This window comes from Scyliorhinus canicula, chromosome 1, assembly GCF_902713615.1.
Source record: "Scyliorhinus canicula chromosome 1, sScyCan1.1, whole genome shotgun sequence".
Taxonomy (NCBI): Eukaryota; Metazoa; Chordata; class Chondrichthyes; order Carcharhiniformes; family Scyliorhinidae; genus Scyliorhinus; species Scyliorhinus canicula.
In genome coordinates this window covers 23073223-23100615 of record NC_052146.1, presented here as the reverse complement: position 1 = coordinate 23100615, position 27393 = coordinate 23073223, and the positions used below count along the sequence as shown (strand labels likewise).

The 27393-nt window shown below is 45.1% G+C and overlaps 1 protein-coding gene across 3 annotated transcripts in view; it reads right to left on the bottom strand.

The window, feature by feature from the left end:
* The window catches only part of morc2 (MORC family CW-type zinc finger 2), a 169067-nt gene that overhangs the window by 34751 nt on the left and 106923 nt on the right, over positions 1–27393 (bottom strand). For all 3 annotated transcript variants that reach the window (XM_038821895.1, XM_038822071.1, XM_038821984.1), the window contains 4 exons: positions 13099–13204; positions 12690–12801; positions 7325–7399; positions 3516–3884 (listed from right to left, as the gene is read on the bottom strand). In XM_038821895.1, coding sequence (XP_038677823.1) covers positions 3516–3884; positions 7325–7399; positions 12690–12801; positions 13099–13204 — 662 coding nt within the window. The remainder of the gene's footprint in view (positions 1–3515; positions 3885–7324; positions 7400–12689; positions 12802–13098; positions 13205–27393) is intronic.

Below are 27393 nucleotides of genomic sequence, written 5' to 3'. Positions count from 1 at the left end.
AAGAACGACATAGGACAGCAGTACGAACTACACTCTGTCGGGTCTTTGTCTTTCTTACGAAGCAGGGAAATGAAAGCTTGAGTGAGGGTCGGAGGTCGTGACCCCCAGGATAGGGAATCATTAAACATGTCCAATAACAATGGCACAAGTTCAGGGAACATCTTGTAGAATTCAATTGGAAAGTCATCCAGGCCAGGGGCCAGACTGCGTCAGCCCAATACATTTTAAAATCTCGTCTGAGCATAGCAGGGAGTCCAACTCACTTTTCCTATCCACCTCAACCATTGGGTTGGGTAGCCCATCCAGAAAGTCAGACACGACCGATTTATCTGCAGGGGGCTCCGATCTATAAAGATCGTGGTTAAAGATTTAAAAACCACATTGACCCGGGCAGGGGTGGAAACGAGGTTGCCACCCGAATTAAATATCTGAGTGATCACTCGGGAGGCTGTCTGCAGTTTTGAGTTGGTGAGCCAGAAGACGACTGGCTTTCTCCCTGTACTCCTCGAACGTACCCTAGAGTGTTGTAACTGATGTACCATCCTCCCAGTAGACAATAGCTCAAACTGGATCTGTAATTTATTTCCTATATGCCAATAGCTCCGGAATAGGATCAAGCGAGTACTGGTGATCCACCTCTAGAATGGAATCCATCAGACTCTGCTGCTCCCGCCTAGCTGTCTTCAACACATACACCCTGCAAGAGATAACCTCCTCTGGAGGACTGCCTTAAGATTCTTCCACAGTGTGGAAGGTGGAATTGAATCGCACCCATTAGATTTTATATACTCGTCTATGGCTGTTTACATTTTATCAGCTAAGAGTGTAGTGTCAAACCTACAAAGTGAATGCTGGGTGGGATCAGACTCTAGCAACAAATCAATGAAGTATGGAGCATGGTCTGAAATAACAATTGCTGAGTACTCAGCCGTCACCACCGAAGGAGGGAGACCCTACCAGCACCACCACCACCTCCATCTCCATCTGAGCCACGGCCATCCCAATGGAACCAGGGATTTAGGCTTGGAACGATCCAACCTAGGCTCCAAAAAATAATTCAGTTCGTCACCTAAAATGAATTCGTCACCGAAGATGAGTTTCGGGAGGGAGACCAGCAGGGAGTTAATAAAATTTGTATCATCCCAGTTCGGAGTGTAAATGCTGACCAGAACATCTGGGGTGCTCAAGAGGGAACAACAAACAACGCACTGACAACTGGGGTTGGCTATAATCTTAGAGGAGGACAACTGAATTCTCTTGTTAATTAAAATCACTGTACCCGGGCCCGGCCATCAAAACCAGAACAAAAAACCTGCCCCAACTCCAAACTGTCTGATATGGTCTGGTCACTGACCCACAAGTGGATCTCTTGCTAACAAAAACCACATTGGATGTTAAACACTTGAGATGGGCAAATGCCCTCGATCTCTTCACTGGGCCATTCAACCCGCCCCCCGCCAATCTGGAGACAGCCATTGCCACCAAGTGAGATTAACCAAGGGGCACTGAAAAGGTGAAGCAAAAAGATCCAAGATATCCACCAAACCAAGTCAAAAGACTGGACAAAGAAAAATCAACAGGCATAGATAGATAGATAGAGAAATACAGCACAGAACAGGCCCTTCGGCCCACGATGTTGTGCCGAACTTTTGTCCTAGGTTAATCATAGAATTTTGGACAATTTTTCATGGCCAATCCACCCAACCTGCACATCTTTGGACTAGTCAGCAAATTACCCCCCCCCAACTCCCAACATCATCACCATTGAATGTGACCACACCCAAAAGCAAATAAGAGTGAGGCAAACGAAAACCCTCCCTACTACTAAAAGTTACATTTAACAAAGCCAAACAAAACAAAAACTCTAAGCTCATTTTCTAAAAAACCTCTAGTGAGCTGCAGCAAACCCTTCAAAACCACTCACGTTAACTAGTTAGGAGAGACTCTCCCACTGAAGAAGAAATAAAATAAAAGACTCCCAAAACCCTATTTCCCTTGCACGCCCCACATGCGACTAAATGTTGCGCCAAGCTTTTCTTCCCTTTTTTAAAAAAAGGAAAGGAAACCATATATTAATATAAAGAACAAAAACCCAACAATAACAAGTAAAAAATAAGCCCAAGAACAATAAATACAACATGGCTGTCAACAGAACCATAAACCACATTATCTTTTAAGAAACCTTTTACCTTTTAACAAAAGCACCTTCATCCCCTGGCATATTGAAAAAAAATAACCTCTGTCCTCGAATGTTATTCTAAGACGGGCTGAATACACCATCCCAAACCTGATTTCACTTTTATACAGGGTGGCTTTCAATTCATTGAGCGTGGCTTTTGTTCACCAACTCAGTGCCTATGTCCTGATATAACCTAATGGAGTGGCCTTCCCGCTTGAAATCACGGTGCTCCCTTGCCCACCACAGAATCATCTCATTCTCCGTATAACTGCAAAATCTCGCAATCACCACATGCGATGGATCTTCAGATCAAGGCTTTGGCTGGAATGAGCGATGGGTCCGGTGGAGATGCAAATCCACCCTCACCCACCACCTTAAAGAACATGTCCAAGAAATATTCTGTGGGGATATGGCCCGCAACCCCCCTTGGCAACCCCAAAATCTTGTTCTGCCTCCTGGACCTATTTTCCAGGTCATTCAACTTGGCTCTGTGATTTGTTTGTATCAGCTATCGGTCAGATTGGACTCCAGCGTGGCAATCCGATCACTATGAGCCGATAAATCCACCATTTATACTTAATAGTGGCTCTCTGGACTTCGACGGTCTAGTTAATTTTTCCCAGAGCCCCATGAATAGGGGCCAAAGCCTCATCGACTGATCTTCTCAGCTTCTCTGACACGATTTGTCGGTAGTTCTCATACTCATTCGCCAAGTTATTGGTGAGGACCCGGCCGTTAATGGAGTGGCAAGGGAGAGAGAATCTGACTCGGCTATCTTACTTGGCGTTGAGCTCCAAGAAGCTTCAGGCTCCAATGACAATTTGTTTCCTCTAAGCTTTCTTATCCTTGTTTTTTCAAGGTATTTCAGTAAAGACTGAAGTCCGCTCCAATAATTAATATAAGTTTCCACGGCACAAACAACCTGTGGTGCCTAGAAGTTCAGTTCTCCAGCAGGAGTGGCACTGTGGTGGTACAGTGGTTAGGACTGCTGCCTCACAGTGCCAGGGACCTGGGCTCGATTCTGATCTCAGATGACTGTGTGGAGTTTGCACTTTCTCCACGTGTTTCTGCATTACGCCACCAGGAGTAAAAACAAAACAGATCTAGAACCTTGAATATATGATATAACACAAAACAAAGGCCAAAAATGGATGGTGAAGCAAATGGAGAATTTGTATGGTGCAACCGAAGGTTTTTCGGAGGCTCAGTTTAAGAAGTCTTGTTGAAACAATTTAAGGCATTTATTCTGCATGCAACACGTACTGACTTATAAGTCAAAATAACTGCCTATTCCCCAGCATGGATACCCGTCACATTGATAAGCATCTTTAAATACCTGTGCTCCCCTACTATGCGTCTCCTTCCTGAGCCCCAAGTTCTTTGCTCCTTTCCCCGGTTGACTCTTCAAGCTTGCAGAGACAGCAGGAGCATTCCTCAGAGAGGTAGAAGGCTGAGCTCCAACTCTGGAAGAGGCAGCACTTTGTTTAGCAGAGACTAATGGTCGCTGCTGGGACCGTCCTGTGTTGACTGCTGCTTTCTTATTCGTAAAGTTGGTGTGAGTGGTCATGGCTTTGCTTACAGATCGAGTTGCAGATCCCCTTCGTGGTAAAGCTTGGGGCTTTGGAGGCGGATGGCTTGGAGCATTTTTGATGATATCAGCTAGAGGAGGTGATCGTGGTCGCTGATTACTTGTAGATGACTGGCCCTACAGACAAATTAAAGCATTACTTTTAAGAAAACACAAAGCTCTTCAGAGTGACTGCAAAAAGATGTCAGATTATTTATGTCAAATATATCTATCATTGGCTGTATTTCTTTCCTTCAGATCTCAGAGACAACCATACAAAGGCTACACGAACAGAAATGTTTCCACATCTCCATCAATTTTTATTTTGGCACTGGCTTAAAAGAATAAACTGTAGATTGTTTGCGGATGTATTTCCCTGAAAGATGAAATTAAGGTCTCTTCTCAAGCAACTGCAAAAGCCCCATGTGAATTGTGCTTTGACAGTCTCAATCCAGCTCCTAATGGCAGAGTTCAAACCATGAATGTTGAATGCTGCTGCAGACAATGAACTGGCAATCTCCTTTAGATAGATTCCATGCAAGCTAATCTGGGAGGTCCTCAGTGGTTTTGGAAACCTGTCTCGAAGAAACTTTGCACTTTAACTAGTTTCCATTATCTTAACTATTATTGATATTAGGCCTCTCATCACTGTATTCTCATTTTACTAATTCGGTGATTACCATTTTACATTGGTGGCAGAGTGGTTAGCACTGCTGCCTCACAGTGCCGTGGTCCCAGGTTCGATCCCAGTCCTGGGTCACTGTCCATGCGGAGTTTGCACATTCTCCCCGTGTCTGCGTGGGTTTTGCCCCCACAACCCAAAAATGTGCAGGGTAGGTGGAGTGACCATGCTAAATTGCCCCTTAAATGGAAATGTGAGTAACTAATACTCAAAATTTAGTTTTTAAAAAAAGGGGGAAAAACATCTTACATAAAATATCCTTTACACTAACTGACCACCAAAGTTTACATGTCATGATGAATTCATTCTTGCTGTGGCGCCACTGAGGTACAGAAGTACTGCTTTTAGAACTACCCAATCGACTGATGGTCTCATCACAGATGCTGCATTCTGATTCTACAGTGAAGCTGAGCAAGCACTCAGCTTCAAACCTCATCGCAGATTCAGACATGGACACAGGAGCTGAATGCCAGGAGATATCTGTCCTAAACATGAAGGGATCAACTAATAATGCTTTAAAGGAGTAATTTAGAAACGGAAGTTAATGGGGGGGTGTGTGTGTAAAAGGTGAACCTTCCAGGAGTTGTATCATCCTGATACAAGGATGATAATTAATGGCTACCAGGATCAGTCAATGCAGTACCAAGTTGCACAGGAATTCGCAGGGAATTGCCCTTCTCCCAATAATCATAAGCTAGATCATCAATGATCTTCCCTCTGTCATAGGATACCTAGTAGGGCCATTCGCAAACAATTCCAGTTCGTATCTCCATTGTAACTCCCCCAGAATGAAGTATCTCATGTCAGTCTTCTGCAGGATTTGCATTACACCCTGATTTGGGTTGATAAATAACAAATTCAACCACTTAAGTGGCTGATAATGACCACTTCAAACAAGAAAATGGTCAACCAATTCCCCTTAGTCTTCACCAGCACTACAATGCCAAGTCCCACATCGACATGCTAGGAATCGGTGAGCAGAAATGTAGCTAGACACAAACCAGTTACAAGACAATGGAAGCAGGTAGGTGCTCTGCAACAAGTGGCTTGCTTCATATTTCCCCCATCGACAAGGCTAAAGTAAGGAGCGTGATGAGATCATCACAACTCATCTAATTTGGTGCAGGTGCAACGTCCACGTCTGAAAAGCTTGACACCATGCAGGATAGAACAGCATGCTAAAATTGTTCCTGTCACTAGGCACAATATTCATCTCCTCCGTCACCAGTATACAGTGGGATTACACTCTCCAAACTATAATTTACTTTGGCAGTACAATCTCCCCCAAATACTCCATCATCAAGCAGGGTGAAAAGAGCAAGTGTGTGGAAAAGCAATCATCTCCAGGATCCCCTCCAAATCACACATCCAGACCTGGGCACCTTCGTTGAGCCATTTTCCTGGAATTTCCTATCCACCAGGAAGGCCCAATGGCATCTTTGTACTAGTACTCACCACATCCCAAGTGTAAATTAGGAAAAAAAACTGCCTATACTGTGTTATCGTCAGGGCAATTATACTACCCCTTGTTCACCCATGGTCATTTCCTCTCATCATTTAGAGACATCAGAAAGAACTCACTGCCCCATAGTGCAGTGGAATCTGAGTCATTAAATGGTTTCAAGAAGGAGATAGATATATTTCTGATTAAAAAATTGATTAAAGGGATAAGGGGAACAGGTAGGGAGGTGGATTTGAGACCAGGAAGAGATCAGCTGTGATCTGATTGAATGGTAGAGCAGGCTCTAAGGGCTGAATTGCCTCTTTCTGCTCCTAATTCCTATGTTCCTAACCTTGATTTCCATGCTCCAACTGCGTGCTGGAAAAATAAGTCATATCTACACCCCAGGAGGAAGAAGCATAGGCCAGTTGTCCGGATACACAGGCTAGTAAAATTAAACTTCATGGTGCTAAAGTTACTTTTTGAACAAAGATATAACAAAGTGGCAGTTTCACACCAAATATATATACTGTACATTAAAAGGTTATGACAAATTAATGTTATAAGATTTGGAGTTCGGGAGCCACAGACAGAAGAACTCGACTGCCTACCTTGAGCAAGTAATTTTTAAGGTATTTATTTTTTTTAATATATAAATTTAGTGTACCCAATCATTTTTCCAATTAAGGGGCAATTTAGCGTGGCCAATCCACCTAGCTTGCACGTTTTTGGGTTGTGGGGGCGAAACCACAACCACGCAGACACGGGGAGAATGTGCAAACTCCACACGGACAGTGATTTAAGGTATTTATTAAGTAACATTTCAGATACGGTGCATTAGCTATAGATGAAAAGTATAAGCAAAAGTGACAGTTACAAGCAGCTCACTGATCCTGGTGGACAAACGGACAGTTCGTACAGAGTGCTTTGATCTCAGTAGCTTGTGATAGCAGCATTCTGCCCTCGGGTCAAACTGTTGGCAAACTCCTCCCTCAGTTTCCTTCCATCCTCCCTTGCTCATCTTCCATCTCAAGGGGACAGCCTGATGAGCGCTGCTCCCTGACAAGCACTCATTAATATACTTTATTTCTAGGGGCTGGTAGTTTACCTTATGTCAAATCATAGGACAGATAACAAAGATGTCAAGATGGTCTGCCTCCCTCCCCATTCACCACTGTGGCTTGAGGTCATTGGGGTACGCAGGGCGCCAGAAGAGTTCCTGCCATTGGTTCAGAAATGTTTGTGGAGCTTAGTGACCTCCATGTGCGGAGTGAAAGCTTTGTAACCTGTACCTCTCCCTTGTTTTGGTCCCTGGTTCCTTAGAATTGTTTTTTTCAGAGAAAAATAAATGCTGTTCTAGCTATGCCCAGACAATTAAAAAAAAAAAGAAATTTAAATAATGTATAATGCCCAATTTCTGGATTCCACAGCACTCTTTGTCTTAACACTACGTACCTCCAGTGAGGGATTGCGGCTGACCTCCAGTGGTAGTTTCCTTAAATCGGCCTGCGAACGGATAGGCATGTTTTGCTGGAAACAAACATCAGAAATCAGAACCAACAGCAAAAAAAAATCCACTTTAAATCAACAAAATCAAAAAAAAAATTAACATGAAATACTTTAATTTCCCATCAATTATTTTGTTGAAAATAAAGTAGAAACATTTCAAACTCTACAGACATTTTATGCTGAGGATTTAAACATACTTGAGATTTAGCATGGCATTTGTTTCATTCAGTTTTTCATAGTTGATAAGGGGTTAAAAACCAATTCCACGATCAGAAACTAGAGGTTTATTTTGATACAAATATTACAGATCCTGTTTTGTTTCATGTCGGTGTCTAACAGAGCAAACCGTTCAATTCAGACAGAAACATATTGTGGAATCTTTTCGAATGTGTTTGATTGGCAGTTTAAAAAAAAACTAAATCAAGTTATTTAAATTTGTTTTGTGCGAGTCACTTCCTTTCAAAAGAATATCAGTCTTGTTTAAATTGTTATGGGGTGGTGAAATGGAGAGTGAAGGCTCATCTGAAGTCACCATATTTTGGCAGGTTGGAGTATGGACAGTGAGAAAAAGATCACCCTTAAGGGGACATTTTAAACTTAGCATCTCAGCTATGAATAAACTTGACAATTCCTGTAAAACCTACATTGTAGCATTCTTACTATTCATTACTTCTCTAATTGGCCATTTTCAACACTATAAACCCAAGTTTTATAGTCGAGTGCAGCATTATTTTGTTACCCATGGTAGATCAAGGCAGTTAAAACTGATAAGCTGCAATAAAGTGAAGAGGATTGCCAATTGGTTAGATATCCAGACAAGAGAGTATTACCTGAAATAGTAACTGTGGGAAGGTGCTGAATCAAGAAAATGTATTATAAAAGAATGAAACCATAAAACGCAATCATTTTATAAAATGTATCAGTTTAAATCAGTTTACATTTAGCTTGTCAGGTGACATACTGGAGGGAAAAAAATCAGCAGCATGGCTCAAACTACAGGGCAAATGTGTTACAATTACATTAGAGCTTGGCATTAGAATGGGATATGAATGGCAAACCAACATTACCTCTCCACAGGACTTTATTTAAAAGAACATTTACACCAAAATTCAATCACAAGTCAAGCAATTAAATAAACATTAAAAAGATTGAGACTTAAATGTTTTTCTGCTCATCCAGGTGAGGGTATTTAGTACCGTTATATAAAATCTCTTTCCCCTCACTTCTGTCATCTAGTGTTAGCATCAAAAAGAAAAAGAAATAGAATTTAGAACTATATAGCACTTCTTGTGATGTCAGGATGTCCTTAAGAGCTATTAAGCCAATGATGCTTTTGAATAGCAACTGTAGAGGGGTTTCACAGGTCGGCGCAACATCGAGGGCCGAAGGGCCTGTACTGCGCTGTAATGTTCTATGTTCTATTATCAGGAATAAAAGAATGACTAGGGTAAGAGTAGGGCCAGTCAAGGACAGCAGTGGGAAGTTGTGCATGGAGCCCGAGGAGATAGGAGAGCTACTAAATGAATATTTTTTGTCAGTATTCACACAGAAAAAAGACAATGTTGTCGAGAATAATACTGAGATACAGGCTACTAGACTAGAAGGGCTTGAGGTTCATAAGGAGGAGGTGTTAGCGATTCTGGAAAGTGTGAAAATAGATAAGTCCCCTGGGCCAGATGGGATTTATCCTAGGATTCTCTGGGAAGCTAGGGAGGAGATTGCTGAGCCTTTGGCGTTGATCTTTAAGTCATCTTTGTCTCCAGGAATAGTGCCAGAAGACTGGAGGATAGCAAATGTTGTCCCCTTGTTCAAGAAGGGGAGGAGAGACAACCCCGGTAACTATGGACCAGTGAGCCTTACTTCGGTTGTGGGCAAAGTCTTGGAAAGGTTTATAAGAGATGGGATGTATAATCATCTGGAAAGGAATAATTTGATTAGTGATAGTCAACATGGTTTTGTGAAGGGTAGGTCGTGCCTCACAAACCTTATTGAGTTCTTTGAGAAGGTGACCAAACAGGTTGATGAGGGTAAAGCAGTTGATGTGGTGTATATGGATTTCAGTAAAGAGTTTGAAAAGGTTCCCCACGGTAGGCTATTTCAGAAAATACGGAGGCATGGGATTCAGGGTGATTTAGCAGTTTGGATCAGAAATTGGCTAGCTGGAAGAAGACAAAGGGTGGTGGTTGATGGGAAATGTTCAGACTGGTGTCCAGTTACTAGTGGTGTACCACAAGGATCTGTTTTGGGGCCACTGCTGTTTGTCATTTTTATAAATGACCTGGAGGGCGTAGAAGGATGGGTGAGTAAATTTGCAGATGACACTAAAGTCGGTGGAGTTGTGGACAGTGCAGAAGGATGTTACAAGTTGCAGAGGGACATAGATAAGCTGCAGAGTGCAGCTGCAAGTGGCAAATGGAGTTTAATGCAGAAAAGTGTGAGGTGATTCATTTTGGAAGGAATAACAGGAAGACAGAGTACTGGGCTAATGGTAAGACTCTTGGTAGTGTGGATAAGCAGAGAGATCTCGGTGTCCATGTCCATAGATCCCTGAAAGTTGCCACCCAGGTTGAGGGGGTTGTTAAGAAGGCGTACGGTGACCCTTTGCTGCCCTCGCGGGGGACGATGGACAGAGTGCTTTTGGGGGTGTGGGTCGGAGAGGGGAAGCTGTCTGACATCTATAAGGTAATGCAGGAGGTGGAGGAGTCGTCAGTGGAGGAGCTGAAGGCTAAATGGGAGGGGGAACTTGGGGAGCAGATAGAGGACGGGACTTCGGCGGATGCCTTGGAGAGAGTCAACTCTTCCTCCTCATGTGCGAGGCTTAGTCTCATCCAATTTAAGGTGCTGCACCGGGCCCACATGTCCGGGACTAGGATGAGTAGGTTCTTTGGGGGTGAGGACAGGTGAACCAGATGTTCGGGGAGTCCAGCGAATCATGCCCAGCACTGGAAGCATTCTGGAAGGGGGTGGCGGGGACGGTGTCGAGGGTGGTAGGATCCAGGGTCAAACGAGGGTGGGGACTCGCGATTTTCGGAGTTGCGGCGGAGCCGGGAGTGCAGGAAGCGAAAGAGGCCGGTGTCCTGGCCTTTGCGTCCCTAGTAGCCCGGCGGAGGATCTTGCTGCAGTGGAAGGATGCGAGGCCCCCATGTGTGGAGACCTGGGTCAATGACATGGCGGGATTTATAAAGTTGGAAAGGGTCAAATTTGCCCTGAGAGGATCAGTACAAGGGTTCTATAAACGGTGGCAGCCTTTTCTGGACTTACTGGCTCAAAGATAGGTATCTTGGTCAATAGCAGCAGCAACCCGGGGGGGGGGGGGGGGTTCCTTATTATAGTTTCCAATTTTTTTTTCTGCTACAGTTATGTAACTTAACATTGTGTTAATTTAAGTTGCTGTTAATATGTTGGGTTGTTCATTGAGGAGGGGCGAAGGTTCATGATTGTTGTCATTATTGTTATTGTTGGTATTTTAGTATGGTTTGATGTTGTATAAATTCAAAATTTTTCAACAAAAATTATTTTTTTTTAACAAAGAAGGCGTACGGTGTGTTAGCTTTTATTGGTAGAGGAATTGAGTTTTGGAGTCATGAGGTCATGTTGCAATTGTATAAACCTCTGTTGCGGCCGCATTTGGAGTTTTGCGTGCAGTTCTGGTCGCCGCATTATAGGAAGGATGTGGAAGCATTGGAAAGGGTGCAGAGGTGATTTACCAGGATGTTGCCTGGTATGGAGGGAAGATCTTATGAAGAAAGGCTGAGGGACTTGAGGCTGTTTTCGTTACAGAGAAGAAGGTTAAGAGGTGACTTAATTGAGGCATACAAGATAATCAGAGGATTAGATAGGGTGGACAGTGAGCCTTTTTCCTCGGATGGTGATGTCTAGCACGAGGGGACATAGCTTTAAAATGAGGGGAGATAAATATAGGACAGATGTCAGAGGTAGGTTCTTTACTCAGAGTAGTAAGGGCGCGGAATGCCCTGCCTGCAACAGTAGTGGACTCGCCAACACTAAGGGCATTCAAATGGTAATTGGATAGACATATGGATGATAAGGGAATAGTGTAGATGGGCTTTAGAGGAGTTTCACAGGTCGGCGCAATATTGAGGGCTGAAGGGCCTGTACTGTGCTGTAATGTTCTATGTTGCAATGTAGGAAATGCGGCAGTCAGTTTGCACACACAGCAAGGTTTCACAAACAGCAATGAGACAATGATTGGATTATCTGCTTTTGTTATGTTACTGAGAGATTAAAATATTGCTAAAGACATGGGAGACAACTGCCTTAGTGTTCTTGTATTTGGGAACTTTTATTTTCATCTGATGTGCAGCACTCCCTCATTACTGCACCGAATGTCAGCCTAGGTTTTTGTGCTCATGTTCTAGAGTGGTACACAAATGCACACCTTCAAAGTTAGCGACAGTTAGTATGTCACAGCTAAGTATCAATTAAAGCTTACTCATTGCAAATGAGTAGTGATTTCATGCAATTGGTCCACAGCCTAAACCAGGGGTGAGCAAACTACGGCCCGCGGGCCACATGCGGCCCACCAAAGGTCTTTATGCGGCCCACCAAGATCAAGTCATAAAAAAAAAGTTAATGTGGGGGGCTGTTGGGTTACTGGTATAGGGTGGATACGTTGACTTGAGTAGGGTGATCATTGCTCGGCACAACATCGAGGGCCGAAGGGCCTGTTCTGTGCTGTACTGTTCTATGTTCTATATGAGGCGCCCAGAATCATAACCGGGTGAAGCTCCATTTTTGAAAAGTAGAGATAAAGAGGGCTAAAGGCAGGATGCCGCCGGGGGAAGCGCTGAGGTATATGCCGCACGCTAATTGGTTACAACCGGGACTATTAATACTATGCGGCCCTTTAAAATTGTGAATTTCTGAATGTGGCCCTTGCACGGAAAAGTTTGCCCACCCCTGGCCTAAACTGATCTGGCACAAGGATATTTACAGCTGGCAGGCAGAGCAGAGTTTTGTCCCATAAGTCTCCACCCCAAGGACCAGTTTGCAGCTCACACAAATGTACTTTTCAGTCGGCAATGTACCTCCAGATAGTTAAAGAGGCTCACGACATTTGGGGCATACAGCTGAGCGTCATTGGCACTTTTCGAACTATAGCCCAAGCACAAGTTAGCAGAGAAAATGGGCTTAAAAAGCAGTTGAAGGAATGTGGTAAAGTAAGTGTTCAAGAACCATGGCGAACTCAGCCTTCAGCTCATAAGCTTAAACACTTGGAATTACCGGATGAAAATGAAAATTTAAAAATTGTCCCATTTATACCAAATTTAATTTATGTCCTGCTCTTTACCTTCAATGCTTCTAACTTCTTTTGCTGTGCCTCTATTTTCTCCTCATGAGATTTCACCTCTTTTCGGAGTGCGCCTATTGGTACATTTTGCTTTTGTTCTGGAGCATCACACCTGAAGAAAAACAAAGACAGTATAGGTTGACAAATGGGAGCTGAGTTAAAGTTTTGCCCTTACAGTAAACACTTCTATCTACTATGCCATTTCAAATAGATTCTGGCTTTGAAGTATTTGGTACAGTACTCTCCAAATGGGAGTTTTATCTTCCACAGACCTCAGGACTGCTGTATCATCCATCCAGGTTAAATCAAGGAGAGGGGCTCCCAACGCCACCTAACACTGTTAGGCGTTGCAGGATAGGACATAAAAAGACTTATCTCAGCTGTGTGTTTGGTATTTGGTCATACATACCGATTCTGTATGTGGTCAGGACTCATCGAACATGCCCAACTGTCTGGATATTCCTTACCGACATCGTCTACTCTGTAGGGAAGTGTCCGCCATTTTAAACATTGATCTATAAAGCAGGTACAAAAAAAGTTAGTTCACAAAAGTGCTTAATTTTGGAAAGAAATATTTAATTTCAGTATTTTCTGACTGATCACTATTTCATCGCACCAGTTTCATCAATGTAAAAGTCCTTCTAATCACCCTCCAATCCACCCCCATTTCTTTAGTTTTCTACCCATCTGTCTGACCATCGACTTTTCTTGGTGCCAGTGGTTTGATTACCTCATCCAAGTCACTATGCTTCATTCAAGACGTCAGACAGTGAACATCAGCAACACTGGAGCATGTGAATCTTTTCTTCTTCAGGCTGCCAAAGCATGCAGTAGTAAGAATGCTGAGCGGCCAAGAAATAGAATCATTCCAAAACTATGTTTAAGCTTTTTTAAAAAATAGCCAAGGGAGAAAAACCTCTCCTATAAAGACTTCCTTTAAGAATTTGGCTATGGAGTTGAGGAAACAGCACTGATGCATTTGTCTTCCCCAACTTTCAATGGTAAAGGAATGGAAACAGGAAACAGGGGCTGGAAGCACTGCTAGAACTGGGAGAAATCATGGAGAGTATCCATTCCATGCAGATGCGGAAGGCACTGGGACCAGACAGGTTCCTGGCAGACCTCTACAAAAGGTTTGTGACGGCACTAGCCCCGCACCTACGGGAGACGTTCACAGATTCGCTGGCGAGGGGCACCCTTTCGCCTACGCTAGCACAAGTCTCAATCTCACTGATACCTAAAAAAGACGAAGACCCAACAGAATGCGGGTCCTACAGACCCATTTCGCTGTTAAACGTAGACATGAAAATACTGGCCAAGATCCTAGTCAAAAGGCTGGAGGACTGTGTACCAGAGGTGGTTGCAGAAGACCAGACAGGCTTTGTCAAGGGGGTAGATAGTTAACGTCAAACATCAGATGCCTGCTGAAAGTGATCATGACCTCAACCGGGGAGAAAACACCCACGGTGATCATCTCCCTGGATGCAGAAAAGGTCTTCGCCAGAGTCGAATGGAAATACCTCAGAGGTACTGGAGCGGTTTGGGCTTGGAGCAGGGTTCACCGCTTGGGTGAAACTCCTGTACAACGCTCCCACAGCGAGCGTATGGATAAATACAACCAGCTCCAAGTACTTCCAGCTGCACAGAGGTAAAAGGCAGAGATGCCCGCTGTCCCCGCAGCTGTTCGACCTAGCGATCGAACTTAGGGCTGCAAAGAACTGGATCCAGAGAGCCATGATGTGGCTCAACCTCAAACCATTGTTTGCAGCAAACTACCCAGCCTTCAGAACAGCGACCACGACACCACACAACCCTGCCAGGGCAATCTCTGCAAGACGTGCCAGATCATCGACATGCATACCACCATTACACATGAGAACACCACCCACCAGGTACGCGGTACATACTCGTGTGACTCGGCCAATGTTGTCTACCTCATACGCTGCAGGAAAGGATGTCCCGAAGCATGGTACATTGGCGCGACCATGCAGACGCTGCGACAACGAATGAACGGGCATCGCGCGACCATCACCAGGCAGGAATGTTCCCTTCCAGTCGGGGAACACTTCAGCAGTCAAGGGCATTCAGCCTCTGATCTCCGGGTAAGCGTTCTCCAAGGCGGCCTTCAGGACAGGCGACAATGCAGAATTGCCGAGCAGAAACTTATAGCCAAGTTCCGCACACATGAGTGCGCCCCCCCCCCCCGCCTGGCCTGGACTTGCAAAATCCTACCAACTGTCCTGGTTTGAGACAATTCACACCTCTTTAACCTGGGATTACCCCTATCTCTGGATCTGTAAAGATTTGATTACCCGCAAATGCTCGTATTCTAAGCATTGTCTGGCATCTTTGACTTGTCTATATATATGTTTCTGGAACATATCTCTTCATTCACCTGAGGAAGGAGCAGTGCTCCGAAAGCTTGTGTTTGAAACAAACATGTTGGACTTTAACCTGGTGTTGTAAGACTTCTTACTGGATCCAGAGAGGAGACAGAGGGCACAGAGTCTCACTCTAAGTGGATGACCTGCTCCTCAACATCTCGGTACCGCAAAGCAGCATGGAAGGAACTATGGTGCGCTTGAAAGAGTTTGGAGCTTTCTCAGGCTACAAACTCAACCTGAGCAAAAGTGAGGTCTTCCCAGTGAACCCGCTAGGGGGAGGGGCAGATCTGGAGGGAATGCCATTTAAACAAGCCCGACACAAATTCTGCTACTTGGGGATCCAAATCACTCATGACTGGACAAGGATCCACAAATGTAACCTGACCAGCCTGATGGGGGAAGTAAAAAAGGACCTGCAGAGATGGAATCCACCCCAAGGTCTTCTTCAACTCAGTAGAAAAACTGATCATGGCATTTGAGTATGTGTGCGTGCGTGTTGGGGGCGGGGGTGGGGGGGGGGGGGAGGGGGTGGAAGAGAGAGAGAGAAAAGAAGAACACAAGGATCTTGCGTTCTGCAGAGAGCTTGAACCATGGGGCGCCTAGCCCTCCCAAACTGCAATATTAACTCAGGACGGCAACCATGGAGAGGGTAAAGGGGTGGAGAAAAGAGCCAGAATCAGAGCGAGTGCCCGCCACCCCACACAATCAGGAAGGATAAACAACACCTCCTCCGCGAAGGTCCTTAATACTGGGGCCCCGCAGGGCCTACTTAGCCCCCACTATCCCCCTATACACACATGACTGCATGGCAAAATGTGGCTCCAACTCTATCTACTAGTGGGCCGGATCTTGACCAATGATGAGCCAAAATACAGGAGGGAGATAGAGAACCTAGTGGAGTGGTGTAACTACAACAGCCTCTGGCTGACAGCTTCAAATTCCAAGGTGTGTACATCACCAACAATCTGTCCTGGTCCACCCACGCAGCGCTACCACAAAGAAAGCACAACAGTGCCTATACTTTCTCAGGAAACTAAGGAAATTCAACATGACTCTTACCAACTTTTACAGATGTACCATAGAAAGCATCCTATCTGGCTGCATCACAGCCGGCATGGCAACTACTCGGCCCAAGACCGTAAGAAACTACAGAGTCATGAATACCGTCCAGTCCATCACACGAACCCGCCTCCCATCCATTGACTCTGTCTATACCTCCCACTACCTTGGGAAAGCGGGCAGCATAATCAAAGACCCCTTTGAACTTACTTGCGGTCCTGGGCAGAGCAGTTTCAATACCAGGCTGGGATACAGCCAGATATTTGTAGAAACTCTTACACTCCTTTTAAGGAAATGGATCTGTTCAGTCAGCAGATTCGCCTACATAACCCGGTAGCTGATACAGGTGACCAGCGATCCTCCTCAAATCGGTAAGAAAACTTCTAATGACAGTCGTGCTTTGTGGCCAAATGTGATTAGCTGCTGTTCCCTTCTAAAGTCATTTATTTAGGGCAAAGAAACCACGTAGGTTAATGCAACTGGTGCTGAGGAGTAAAAAATATGAAAAAGATAAACTAGGGATGCATTATAGGCCACTGGATTAACAGAGGGAAGGAGACTGCCTTTTCAAAGAAGATTCAAGGCATGATGACAGCAAAGCTACATTGGTTAAACAGAATTTTTATTGCACGGAAACAGGTCATTTGACCCAAATGCTGAGTGTGCCTGTTCGCCACCAACCTCCTTCCACTCTTCATTTCACCCCATCAGCATATATTTTATTATTTTCTCTCTCATGTACTTAATCTACCTTCCCCTTAAATGCAACTATGCTTATTATCTCAACTGTTCAATGGAGCAATGAGGTCCACATTGTCATCAACTAAGCCAAGAAATACCTGCAAAGATGGAACACACTCTCACTCTCCCTCGCGGGGAGTGTCCAGACGATCAAAATGAACGTACTGCCCAGGTTCCATTTTCTGTTTAGATCCATTCCGATCTACATCCCCAAGGCTTTTTTCAAAGCGCTGGACGAACTAATCATAGCGTTCGTACGGGGGGGAATGCTAGGTTCCCAAAGAAGGTCCTACAAAATACAACATCCAGGGGGGGGCTAGCCCTCCCAAACCTACAATTCTACCACTAGGCGGCAACAGCCGAGCGAGTAAGGGGATGGATCCAGGAGCCAGAGGCCGCGTGGGTGCGCGCGGAGGAGGCCTCCTGCGTGGGGACCTCCCTCCGGGCCCTCGCCACGGCAGCACTCCCATCCCCACCCAAAAAACACTCCAGCAGCACAATGGTGACAGCCACCCTCCAATCCTGGAATCAACTGCGGCAGCAATTTGGCCTGACAAAAATGTCGGACAAGGTTCCCATCTGCAACAACCATAGGTTCACACCAGCACTGACTGACGCCACCTTCATAAGGTGGAGGCAGGACGGAGGGACATTGACAGTCAGGGACCTATACATGGACGGCAGGATCGCTAAACTGGACGAACTGACAGAGAAATTTTGGCTAGCCAGGGGGAACGAACTACGGTATCTGCAGCTCAAAAACTTCTTATGAAAGGAGACAACGACGTACCCACAACCGCCACGACAGACACTACTGGAAGACCTACTGGACGCAAGCATCCTAGATAAAGGGAACTGTAGCGACATGTATGACCGACTGGTAGAAAGGGCCGACCCCGTACTGGACGCAACAAGAAAGAAATGGGAGGACGACCTGGGGATTGAGATAGGGTGGGGACTGTGGAGCGAGGCACTGCATAGGGTCAACTCCACCGCCACGTGCGCAAGGCTCAGCCTGTCGCAACTAAAAGTGGTACATAGAGCCCACTTAACAAGAACCCACGTTTGGGCCGGTGGTGCCCTGTGTGGATGTTTTTGGGGGGGGGGGGGGGGGGGGGGGGGGGGGGGGGGGGGGGGGGGGGGGGGGGGGGGGGGGGGGGGGGGGGGGGGGGGGGGGGGGGGGGGGGGGGCATTTAAAAATGGCGTCTCAATCTCGCTACACTGGGGAGATCCGGCGACTGGAGTTCCCCAGCGTCCAAAAATATTTTTTTTAAAGGGCAGCACGGTAGCATTGTGGATAGCACAATCGCTTCACAGCTCCAGGGTCCCAGGTTCGATTCCGGCTTGGGTCACTGTCTGTGCGGAGTCTGCACATCCTCCCCGTGTGTGCGTGGGTTTCCTCCAGGTGCTCCGGTTTCTTCCCACAGTCCAAAGATGTGCAGGTTAGGTGGATTGGCCATGATAAATTGCCCTTAGTGTCCAAAATTGCCCTTAGTGTTGGGTGGGGTTACTGGGTTATGGGGATAGGGTGGAGGTGTTAACCTTGGGTAGGGTGCTCTTTCCAGGAGCCGGTGCAGACTCGATGGGCCGAATGGCCTCCTTCTGCATTGTAGATTCTATGAACCCGTATGAGTAGGTTCTTCCCGGAGGTGGAGGACAGATGTGAACGGTGCCAGAGAGGCCCGGCCAACCACGCCCACATGTTCTGGTCTTGCCCCAGACTTGTGGAGTACTGGACAGCCTTCTTCGAGGCTATGTCCAAAGTGGTGGGGGTGAGGGTGGAGCCATGCCCGATAGTGGCGGTCTTCGGGGTTTCAGACAAGCCAGATCTATTCCTGGGGAGGAGGGCGGTCGCCCTTGCCTTTGCCTCCCTGATCGCCCGCCGTAGAATCCTGTTTGGCTGGCGGTCAGCAGCACCACCCAGAGCTGCAGACTGGCTGTCCGACCTCTCGGAATCTCTCCAAATGGGGAAAATCAAATTCGCCATCCGAGGGTCAGACGACGGCTTCCACAGAATGTGGGAGCCATTCATGCAACTGGTCCGGGACCTGTTTGTGGCCAATGAACAAGAGGAAGAATAGCAGGGTGGCCAAGAATCAGGGGAAAATGGTCGGGAGTCGGGGGAAGGTAGCCGGGGCATGGAGGGGAGAGATGGACTTGGGGGGGGGCAGTCCCCGCCCCCCGCAAGCAGTTGCCTACTTATGTGGGGTGGGTAATTTTGCCAGATGTACAGAGATGCCGCTGTCGAGCTGGTGCACAATACCCCACCAGTTATTCCATTCTCCTCTAAATGTGTGTGTGTGTATATATATATATATATATATATATATACACACACACACGTGTTTCTTATTCTGTATACATAACGGTAATTATACCTTGTTCAAAAAACTCAATAAAAACATTTATTAAAAAAAAACGAAGTCAAGAAATTTCTCCTGATTTCCTTATTGGATTTCCTACCCTCCTACTACCTACACCCCCCCCCCCCCCCTCACCCAACCATCCAAAGTCAATGATTTTAATTAGATGGTCCACAGCGCTGTGGAATTGTCCAGGGTAAGGACATAGAAAAATACAGCACAGAACAGGCCCTTTGGCCCACGATGTTGTGCCGAACCTTTGTCCTAGAGTAACATTTCTGGACATTTGCCACCTAAAGCCTTACCTGGGAACTTCTGAGAGGAATTTGCCAGTGCATTTTAGAGTACCCCCCCCCACACGTAGAAATATCTTCTCGTTACCTACCTTATCATCCCATCATAATTTTAATGACCGTTTTCAGGTCATTTCTCAATCTTTCCTTATAATAATAACTTATTGTCGCAAGTAGGCTTCAATGAAGTTACTGTGAAAAGCCCTTCGTCGTCACATTCCGCCGCCTGTTCGGGGAGGCCGGTACGGGAATTGAACCCGCGCTGCTGGCATTGTTCTGCACTGCAAGCCAGCTATTTAGCCCACTGTGCTAAACCAAAAGAGCCCCAAGTGTATTCAGTCTTTACCGATATCTGTATCCCCCTCAGGTTGGAGAAATTAAGCTGGCAAAGATAGCCTTCAGGGCATGTTCCTAAAGTGTAATTGGGGAATAATGTTGCGGAACCAACCATGGAACATGTTATTTTAGACCTGAGAATGTGTAAAGAGACAGAATTAATTAGTGATCTTATTTTGAAGGATCCTCTAGATAAGAATGATAATAACAGGATGAATTTATCACATTCAGTTTGAGAGTGAGAAACTTGGATCTGAAACTAATACCTTGAACTTAAATAAAGATCATCACAATGGTATGATGATAGAGTTGGCTAAAGTGGATTGGGAAAATAGTGCAAGAGAGGTGCAGTGGCAAACATTTAAGATCACAGAGCGCCCAAAGTCGACGTGGGCAGGGGTGGATGTGAAACCCACTCCCATCCATGATCGCGTTACACTTGCCGGCCAATTAATAGCCATCCAGCGTGAAACACATTCTGTGAAAAGCTGAGCGCTGTCAGGAAGGGCAGGAAGAAAGCAGATGTCAAGAAAAAGGAATATGTGGGTCGGTACTTCCAAAGTGCTCCCTCTGGGCACAGTCACTGTGGAGCTGTCTGAGCGAACTACGGACCTGTAAAAAATACATACAAGAAAAACGGTGCCACCTGTGTCTAGGCAGCAGACTTCAGTCTCCAGGCATATTTGTTAATTTTTTTGAGTCCTGAATTTCATCACGCCTGAGATCGAGGTTGTAGCTTAAACTAAAGGCTGCTTTGCCAATCAACCTGACCACTGACTCGTAAAGCAGACAAGTAATGTAAATTACTAGTTAACTGCTGTTTAATTAATTTAAGTTAGCTTCTTGGTCATTAGTGGTGTGTTTTTGACTAGTGCATGCCCAGCCACCAACCAAAATATCACATGAGGGCGCGATGATATTGGGATGTGCGGCTGACATTTTCCAGTGTTGATTTTACGCGCTTCTGGGGAGGGAGTAGGTTTGCCCGAGCAACCTAACATTTTGGCCAAAGACTCTCATCAGAAAGTTGAACCATCCATGGTTAACAAAGGAGGTTAACAATGCTAGCAAATTTATATATAAAGAAATTATGTACAACGCTGCAAAGATTAGTAATAGGTAGAAGATTGGAAAACTTATGGAAGCCAGCAACAGGTATCCAAAAACAAAGAGGGAAAAATTAGAACGAGAGTAAACTAGGAAGAAATATAAAAAGAGAGCCTTGGAGGATTAAACTGGGGCATTACAATTAGAAACAAATAAAATGACAGATTTTTGAACAATGCTTTATACTTGACTTAGAAGATACTAAGAGCACCCAAGAAGTAGAAACTCAAGGGAAAAAAGGGATGTGTGGGAGAGAGAGAAATGCAAAACAATTAGTATCTCGATGGAAAAGGTATGAGGAAATCTAATGAGACTAAATGCTGACAAGTGGCTGCAAAGATAGTGGATACATTGGTTGTACGAGTACCAGACCCAGTGTCTGCAAAGCGTGGAACAAGATGTGTGCTGGATGCGGAGATTTTCGAGATTTTGGGTCCTGGGTTGGGGAACAGAACAATTTAACTGATTTCTCCACAAAGCTGGATTCAGCCAGGATGGGAAAAAGGAAGGGATGAGGGGTGTACCAGGCCAAGATTAACTAATGGGGAAGAGAGTCAGAAGAGAGTCAGAGTCATTTACAGGTTGGCAAACCATAGCTAGTGGAGTGCCACAGGGATTAGCACTGGGACCGTACCTATTTACGATTTATGTTGATGCCTTGGGGAGTGCATTGTAGCCAAATGTGCAGATGATACAAAGATAGGTGGGGAAGCAAGATGTGAGGATAAGAGTCTGCAAACGAAGATAAATAGGTTGTGAGTGCGCAAGAATGTGATACATGGAGCATAATGTGGGAAAATGAGAAGTTATACACTTTGGTAAGGATAGAAAAATAATATTTAAATAGAAAGAGACTACAGAATGCCTTGGTACTGAGCGATCTGCTGTTCCTCATATATAAATCACAAAAGTTAGCATGCAGGTACAGCAAGTAATTAAGGCAAATGGAATGAAGACCTTTATTGAAAGGGGGATGGGGGTATAGAAGTAGGGAAGTCTTGCTACAGTTATAGGGGGCGTTGGTGAGAACACATTTAGAGTACGGTGCACAATTTTGTCTTGCTGAAGGATATACCTGCATTGCAATTAGGAAGAGGATCAATAGGTTGATTCCTGAGATTAAGGGGTTGGTTTATGAAAAAAGGTTGAGTATGTTGGGCCAATACTCATTGGAGCTTAGAAGAACGAACGGTAATCTTATTGAAACATGAAAAAATTCTGAGGAGGCTTGGCTGGGTAGATGCCGAAAGTATGTTTTCCCTTGTGGGCGAATCTAGAACTAGGGGACAGCTCCAAAACAAAGGATCTCCCATTTAAATGGCGATGAGGAGGAATTTCAATCTTTGGAATTCTGTACACCAGAGGACAGTGGAGGCAGGGTCACTGAATTTATTCAAGGCTGAGCTAGACAGAGCTTTGAACCACAAGGGAGTCAAAGATTATGGAAAGGCAAGCAGGAAAGTGGAGTTGAGGCCACAATTAGATCAGCCATGAGGTTGATCTAATTGATCTACTGAATGGTAGAGCATGACATAGGAGTCGAATGGCCTTATGGTTTAGAGCAAGTATGGTAGTGCACATTTTCACCTCTTATTTTAAGTGACCCAGAAAACATAGGAAATGAATGATGCGTCATGCTTGGGGTACAGCCACTACAATCAATCAATTTCAACATGATTTTGGAGCAGAAACACAAGGACCAGAGCTAAATACAAGGAACTAAGGCAATTGAGTTAAAGAAATTGATTTTAAAGATATAATGATTGAGAATAGATATTTATATAGAATTAAAAGTTAAGACTACACAATTCCCTATCGTCCCCTTAAGTCTTCTCCACCGTTCAATATGATCATGGCTAATAGAACATAGAACAAACAGTACAGGCCCTTCAGCCCACGATGTTGTGCCGACCATTTATCCTAATCTAAGATCAACCGAACCTACACCCCTTACAATTTACTACTATCCATGTGCCTGTCCATGAGTCGCTTAAATGTCCCTAATGACTTTGACTCCACCACCTCCGCTGGCAGTGCATGCTACGCACCCACCACACTCTGTGTAAATAACCTACCTCTGACATCTCCCCTATACTTAATCAACTTAAATTTTATGTTTCCTCGTGACAGCCATTTCCGCCCTGGGGAAAAGTCTCTGGCTATCCATTCTATCCATGCCTCTCATCACTTTGTACACCTCTATCAAGTCACCTCTCTTCCTTCTCCGCTCCAGTGAGAAAAGCTCACTCAACCTTTCTTCATAAGACATGCCCTCCAGTCCAGGCAGCATTCTGGTAAATCTCCTCTGCACCCTCTCCAAAGCATCCACATCCTTCCTATAATGAGGCGACCAGAACTGGACACAATATTCCAAGTGTGGTCTAACCAGGGTTTTATAAAGCTGCAGCAAAACCTCGCGTTTCTTAAACTCAATCCCCCTGTTAATGAAAATCAACACACCATATGCCTTCTTAACAACCCTATCAACCTGGGTGGCAACTTTGAGGGATCTATGTACGTGGACCCCAAGACCCCCCTGTTCCTCCACACTTCCAAGAATCCTGCTTTTAACCCTGGTATTCAGCATTCAAATTCGACCTTCCAAAATGAAACACTTCACATTTATCTAGGTTGAACTCCATCTGCCACTTCTCAGCCCAGCTCTGCATCCTGTTGTAACCTGCAACAGCCCTCAACACTATCTACAACTCCACCAACCTTCGTGTCATCGGCAAACTTACTAACACATCCTTCCACTTCCTCATCCAAGTCATTTATAAAAACCACAAAGAGCAGAGGTCCCAGAATAGATCCCTGCGGGACACCACTGGTCACCGACCTCCAGGCGGAATACTTTCCATCCACTACCAGTCTAATCTTAGACTTCACTTCCCCACCCGCTTCCCATATTCCTGGATTCCTTGAGCGCCAAAAATCCGTGTCCTGGTCTTAAATGTAATCAATGATGGAGCATCCATAACCCTCTAGGGTAGAGAATTCCAAAGATTCATAAGTCTAAGTGAAGTGAAGTACGAAAGATAATCAAAAATAATTAAATCACAAAGAGAGATAAGGAAGAACAAAGACAACAAATCCTGCAGGGAAAATGGAGAAGACATGCACTGGGACAAGTTCAGAAAGGAAGGTCAAAGGCACTTGGCAACAAAGAACAGTCAGATGTAAAAACAGAACTACAAATTATCTTGACCATTTCAAAAGCAAGCAGGCAATGAGGTGAGAATCCAAATAGATACAAATGGGTTAGAAACAGGATGAACACAAGTTTCCACAAGCTAAGACGTGAACAACAGTCCTTCCATATGCAGAGAAAGCCTAAGTAAAATTACCTTCTATATTAACCACATCGAGTTAAGCTTGCTGAAAAGCTCAAAATAAATATAGGCTCATTATTTTTACCCCAAAGAAGTTGGGGAAGAGATTTGTGAGGCAGTCACTGTAAAGGAGACACAAAAAAAAACTAGGGAAATAACATTAGAGATAGTGGCCCTTATTTTAAAATATAACAATCCAAGCAATTACAGTTGTCTTGTGTCAGTAACATGTAAAATATGGAACCTATTAACAGTAAACATGAGGATTATCTGGACAGTATTAACTTAGTAGACTAGGGTCAACGTGAATTCAGAATGGAAAGATTGTACTTAAATGATCTCCTTGGATAGCACGGTGGTGCAGTAGTTCGCACTGCTGCCTCATGGCACTGAGGACCCAGGTTCAATCCCGGCCCGAGGGCACTGTCCATGTGGAGTCTGCACATTCTCCCCATGTCTGAATGAGTTTCAAACCACAACCCAAAGAAATGCTGGGTAGATGGATTGGCCACACTGAAATTGCCCCTTAATTGGGGAAAAAAAAATGATCTCCTTGATTTTATTTTGTGAAGAAGGTACAACTTAAGTGGACTACAGAAATCCGACAAAATAGTATACCAAGACTTCCAAAAGATAAATGTGCAATTTCATGTGAAAGTTCATCAGTTAATTCAGGGTCAATCAAAGCAATAGATTAGAAATTGGCTGATCATACATCAGTCGCTAAAGGTAAGTATGAAGGTGCAGCAGGCGGGAAAGGCAGCAAATGGTATGTTGGCCTTCATAGCGAGAGGATTCAACTAATGGAGCAGGGATGCCTTGATACAATGATACAGGGCCTTGGTAAGACCAAACCTAGAATTTTACGTGCAGTTTTGGTCTCCTCATCAGAGGAAGGATGTTCTTGCTATAGAGGGAGTGCAGAAGAGGTTTACCAGACTGATTTCTGGGATGGTGGGACTGACATTGGAGGAGAGATTCAGTCGGTTAGAATTATATTCTCCGGGGTTTAGGAGAGGGGGGCTGGGAGAGAGAAAGAGAAGAGAGAGAGATAGAGGAGGAGGAGGAAAAGAATCCCATAGATGAAGGAAGAATGTTCCCGATGGTGGGGGTGTCCAGAGCCAAGAATCATAGTCTAAGAATATGGGTTAAACCTTTCAGGACCGGGCAGCACGGTGGCACAGTGGTTAGCATTGCTGCCTACGGCGCTGAGGACCCGGGTTCGAATCCCGGCCCTGGGTCACTGTCCGTGTGGAGTTTGCACATTCTCCCTGTGTCTGCGTGGGTTTCACCCCCACAACCCAAAGATGTGCAGGATAGGTAGATTGGCCACTCTAAATTGCCCCTTAATTGGAAAAAATAATTGGGTACTCTAAATTTATAAAAAAAGAAAAAAAAAAAACCTTTCAGGACCAAGATGAGAAATTCACCCAGTGATTAGCAAACCTGTGCACTTGCTACCACAGGAAGCAATTGAGGCCAAAATATTGTCTGTTTCCAAGGAGTTAGATATAGCTCTTCGGGCTAGTTTTTTTACATAGAATTTACAGTGCAAAAGGAGGCCATTCGGCCCATCGAGTCTGCACCGGCTCCTGGAAAGAGCACCCTACCCAAGGTTAACACTTCCACCCTAACCCCATAACCCAGTAACCCCACCCAACACTAAGGGCAATTTTGGACACTAAGGGCAATTTATCATGGCCAATCCACCTAACCTGCACATCTATGGACTGTGGGAGGAAACCGGAGCACCCGGAGGAAACCCACGCACACACGGGGAGGATGTGCAGACTCCGCACAGACAGTGACCCAAGCCGGAATCGAACCTGGGACCCTGGAGCTGTGAAGCGATTGTGCTATCCACAATGCTACCATGCTGCCCCTTGTGGTCAAAGAATAAAAAGGGAAAAGCAGGAACAGGTTATAGAGTTTGATGTTCAGCCGTGATCATATTGAATGGCAGAGCAGACTCAAAATGCCGAATGGCCTACTCCTGCTCCTATTTTCTATGTTAGATAAATTTAGGACTGAAAGTTTTTTTGGTTTGAGTGATCAAACTTTCAGCTATTTAATACATCAGTTTTCAATACAATTTTTCTTCGGAACTGTGTGCAATATAGTCACTAGACGTGATGGTTATTACCAATTTCCTTTGAGCAATTGTGTTTCTTGGTTCAAACTCAAGTGTCTTAATTATGATTCCTTTTCTATTGTGTATAGTGCATGGTTTTCGAGTGGTATGCTGAACGAATGCAATGCATGCTGTGGAGCTGGGCCATTCAAATCAAGAAATTCTGAATTTCTATTCTTGGTCTGTGCTCAGCTGCCTGATCAAGTCAAGATCAAACTGGAAGACCGCAGCACTTATTTGGAGAAAAGAGTAGAGCACGGGAGGCGGAGTGGTGGTGGTGGAGAGAGTCAGGCAGCTTTTCACTATTACAAAGGAACCGGTTACGAGATTGGACTTACCTTATCGTCAGACAGAGGTCAGGAACTCCAAATCCGGACAGGCCCCGGGAGTTTCCATGCATGCGCGGACTGGGAGTAATATGTGCATGTGTAACACTGAGTCTGAAGTTCTTCAGGCCAAGGACACAGGCCCAGTGCGCCTGTGTCAGAAGTAAAATGGCGCAAAACCCCATATCATGTGATTGGGAACACTGCGCTATCGAGAAGAGTCCCAGGCAGGGGACAGGGAGAGGTCCCAGTTAAGAGGAAGGAAAGAGAGGAGCAAAGGAAGAGGTTCCAAGCAAAAGAGGGTTGTGGCTGACAGACTTTAAGTAATGGAAGCTCAGGAGAAGTCATGAGGAACTAAGGCAACAGCAGATGTCGGTGACTCTGTGCTATGGGTTATCGAGGTGAATGTACCCTTTTTAAAGGGGGAGAATTGTGCATGGTACATTGCTCGTGAGTTGGTGCTGGAGTGCAGCCTCGGGAATGCAGAGCAATGGAGTCTCAGGAGAAGAGATTGAAACCCTGCGAGACAGGCCATCGTTGAGGCCATCCTAGTTGGATTGTCGTTTGCAGAGAATTCCAACGCAAGATTTCTAAGGACTGGAATCCCTCATGAGAAAGACAGTTACAATGCC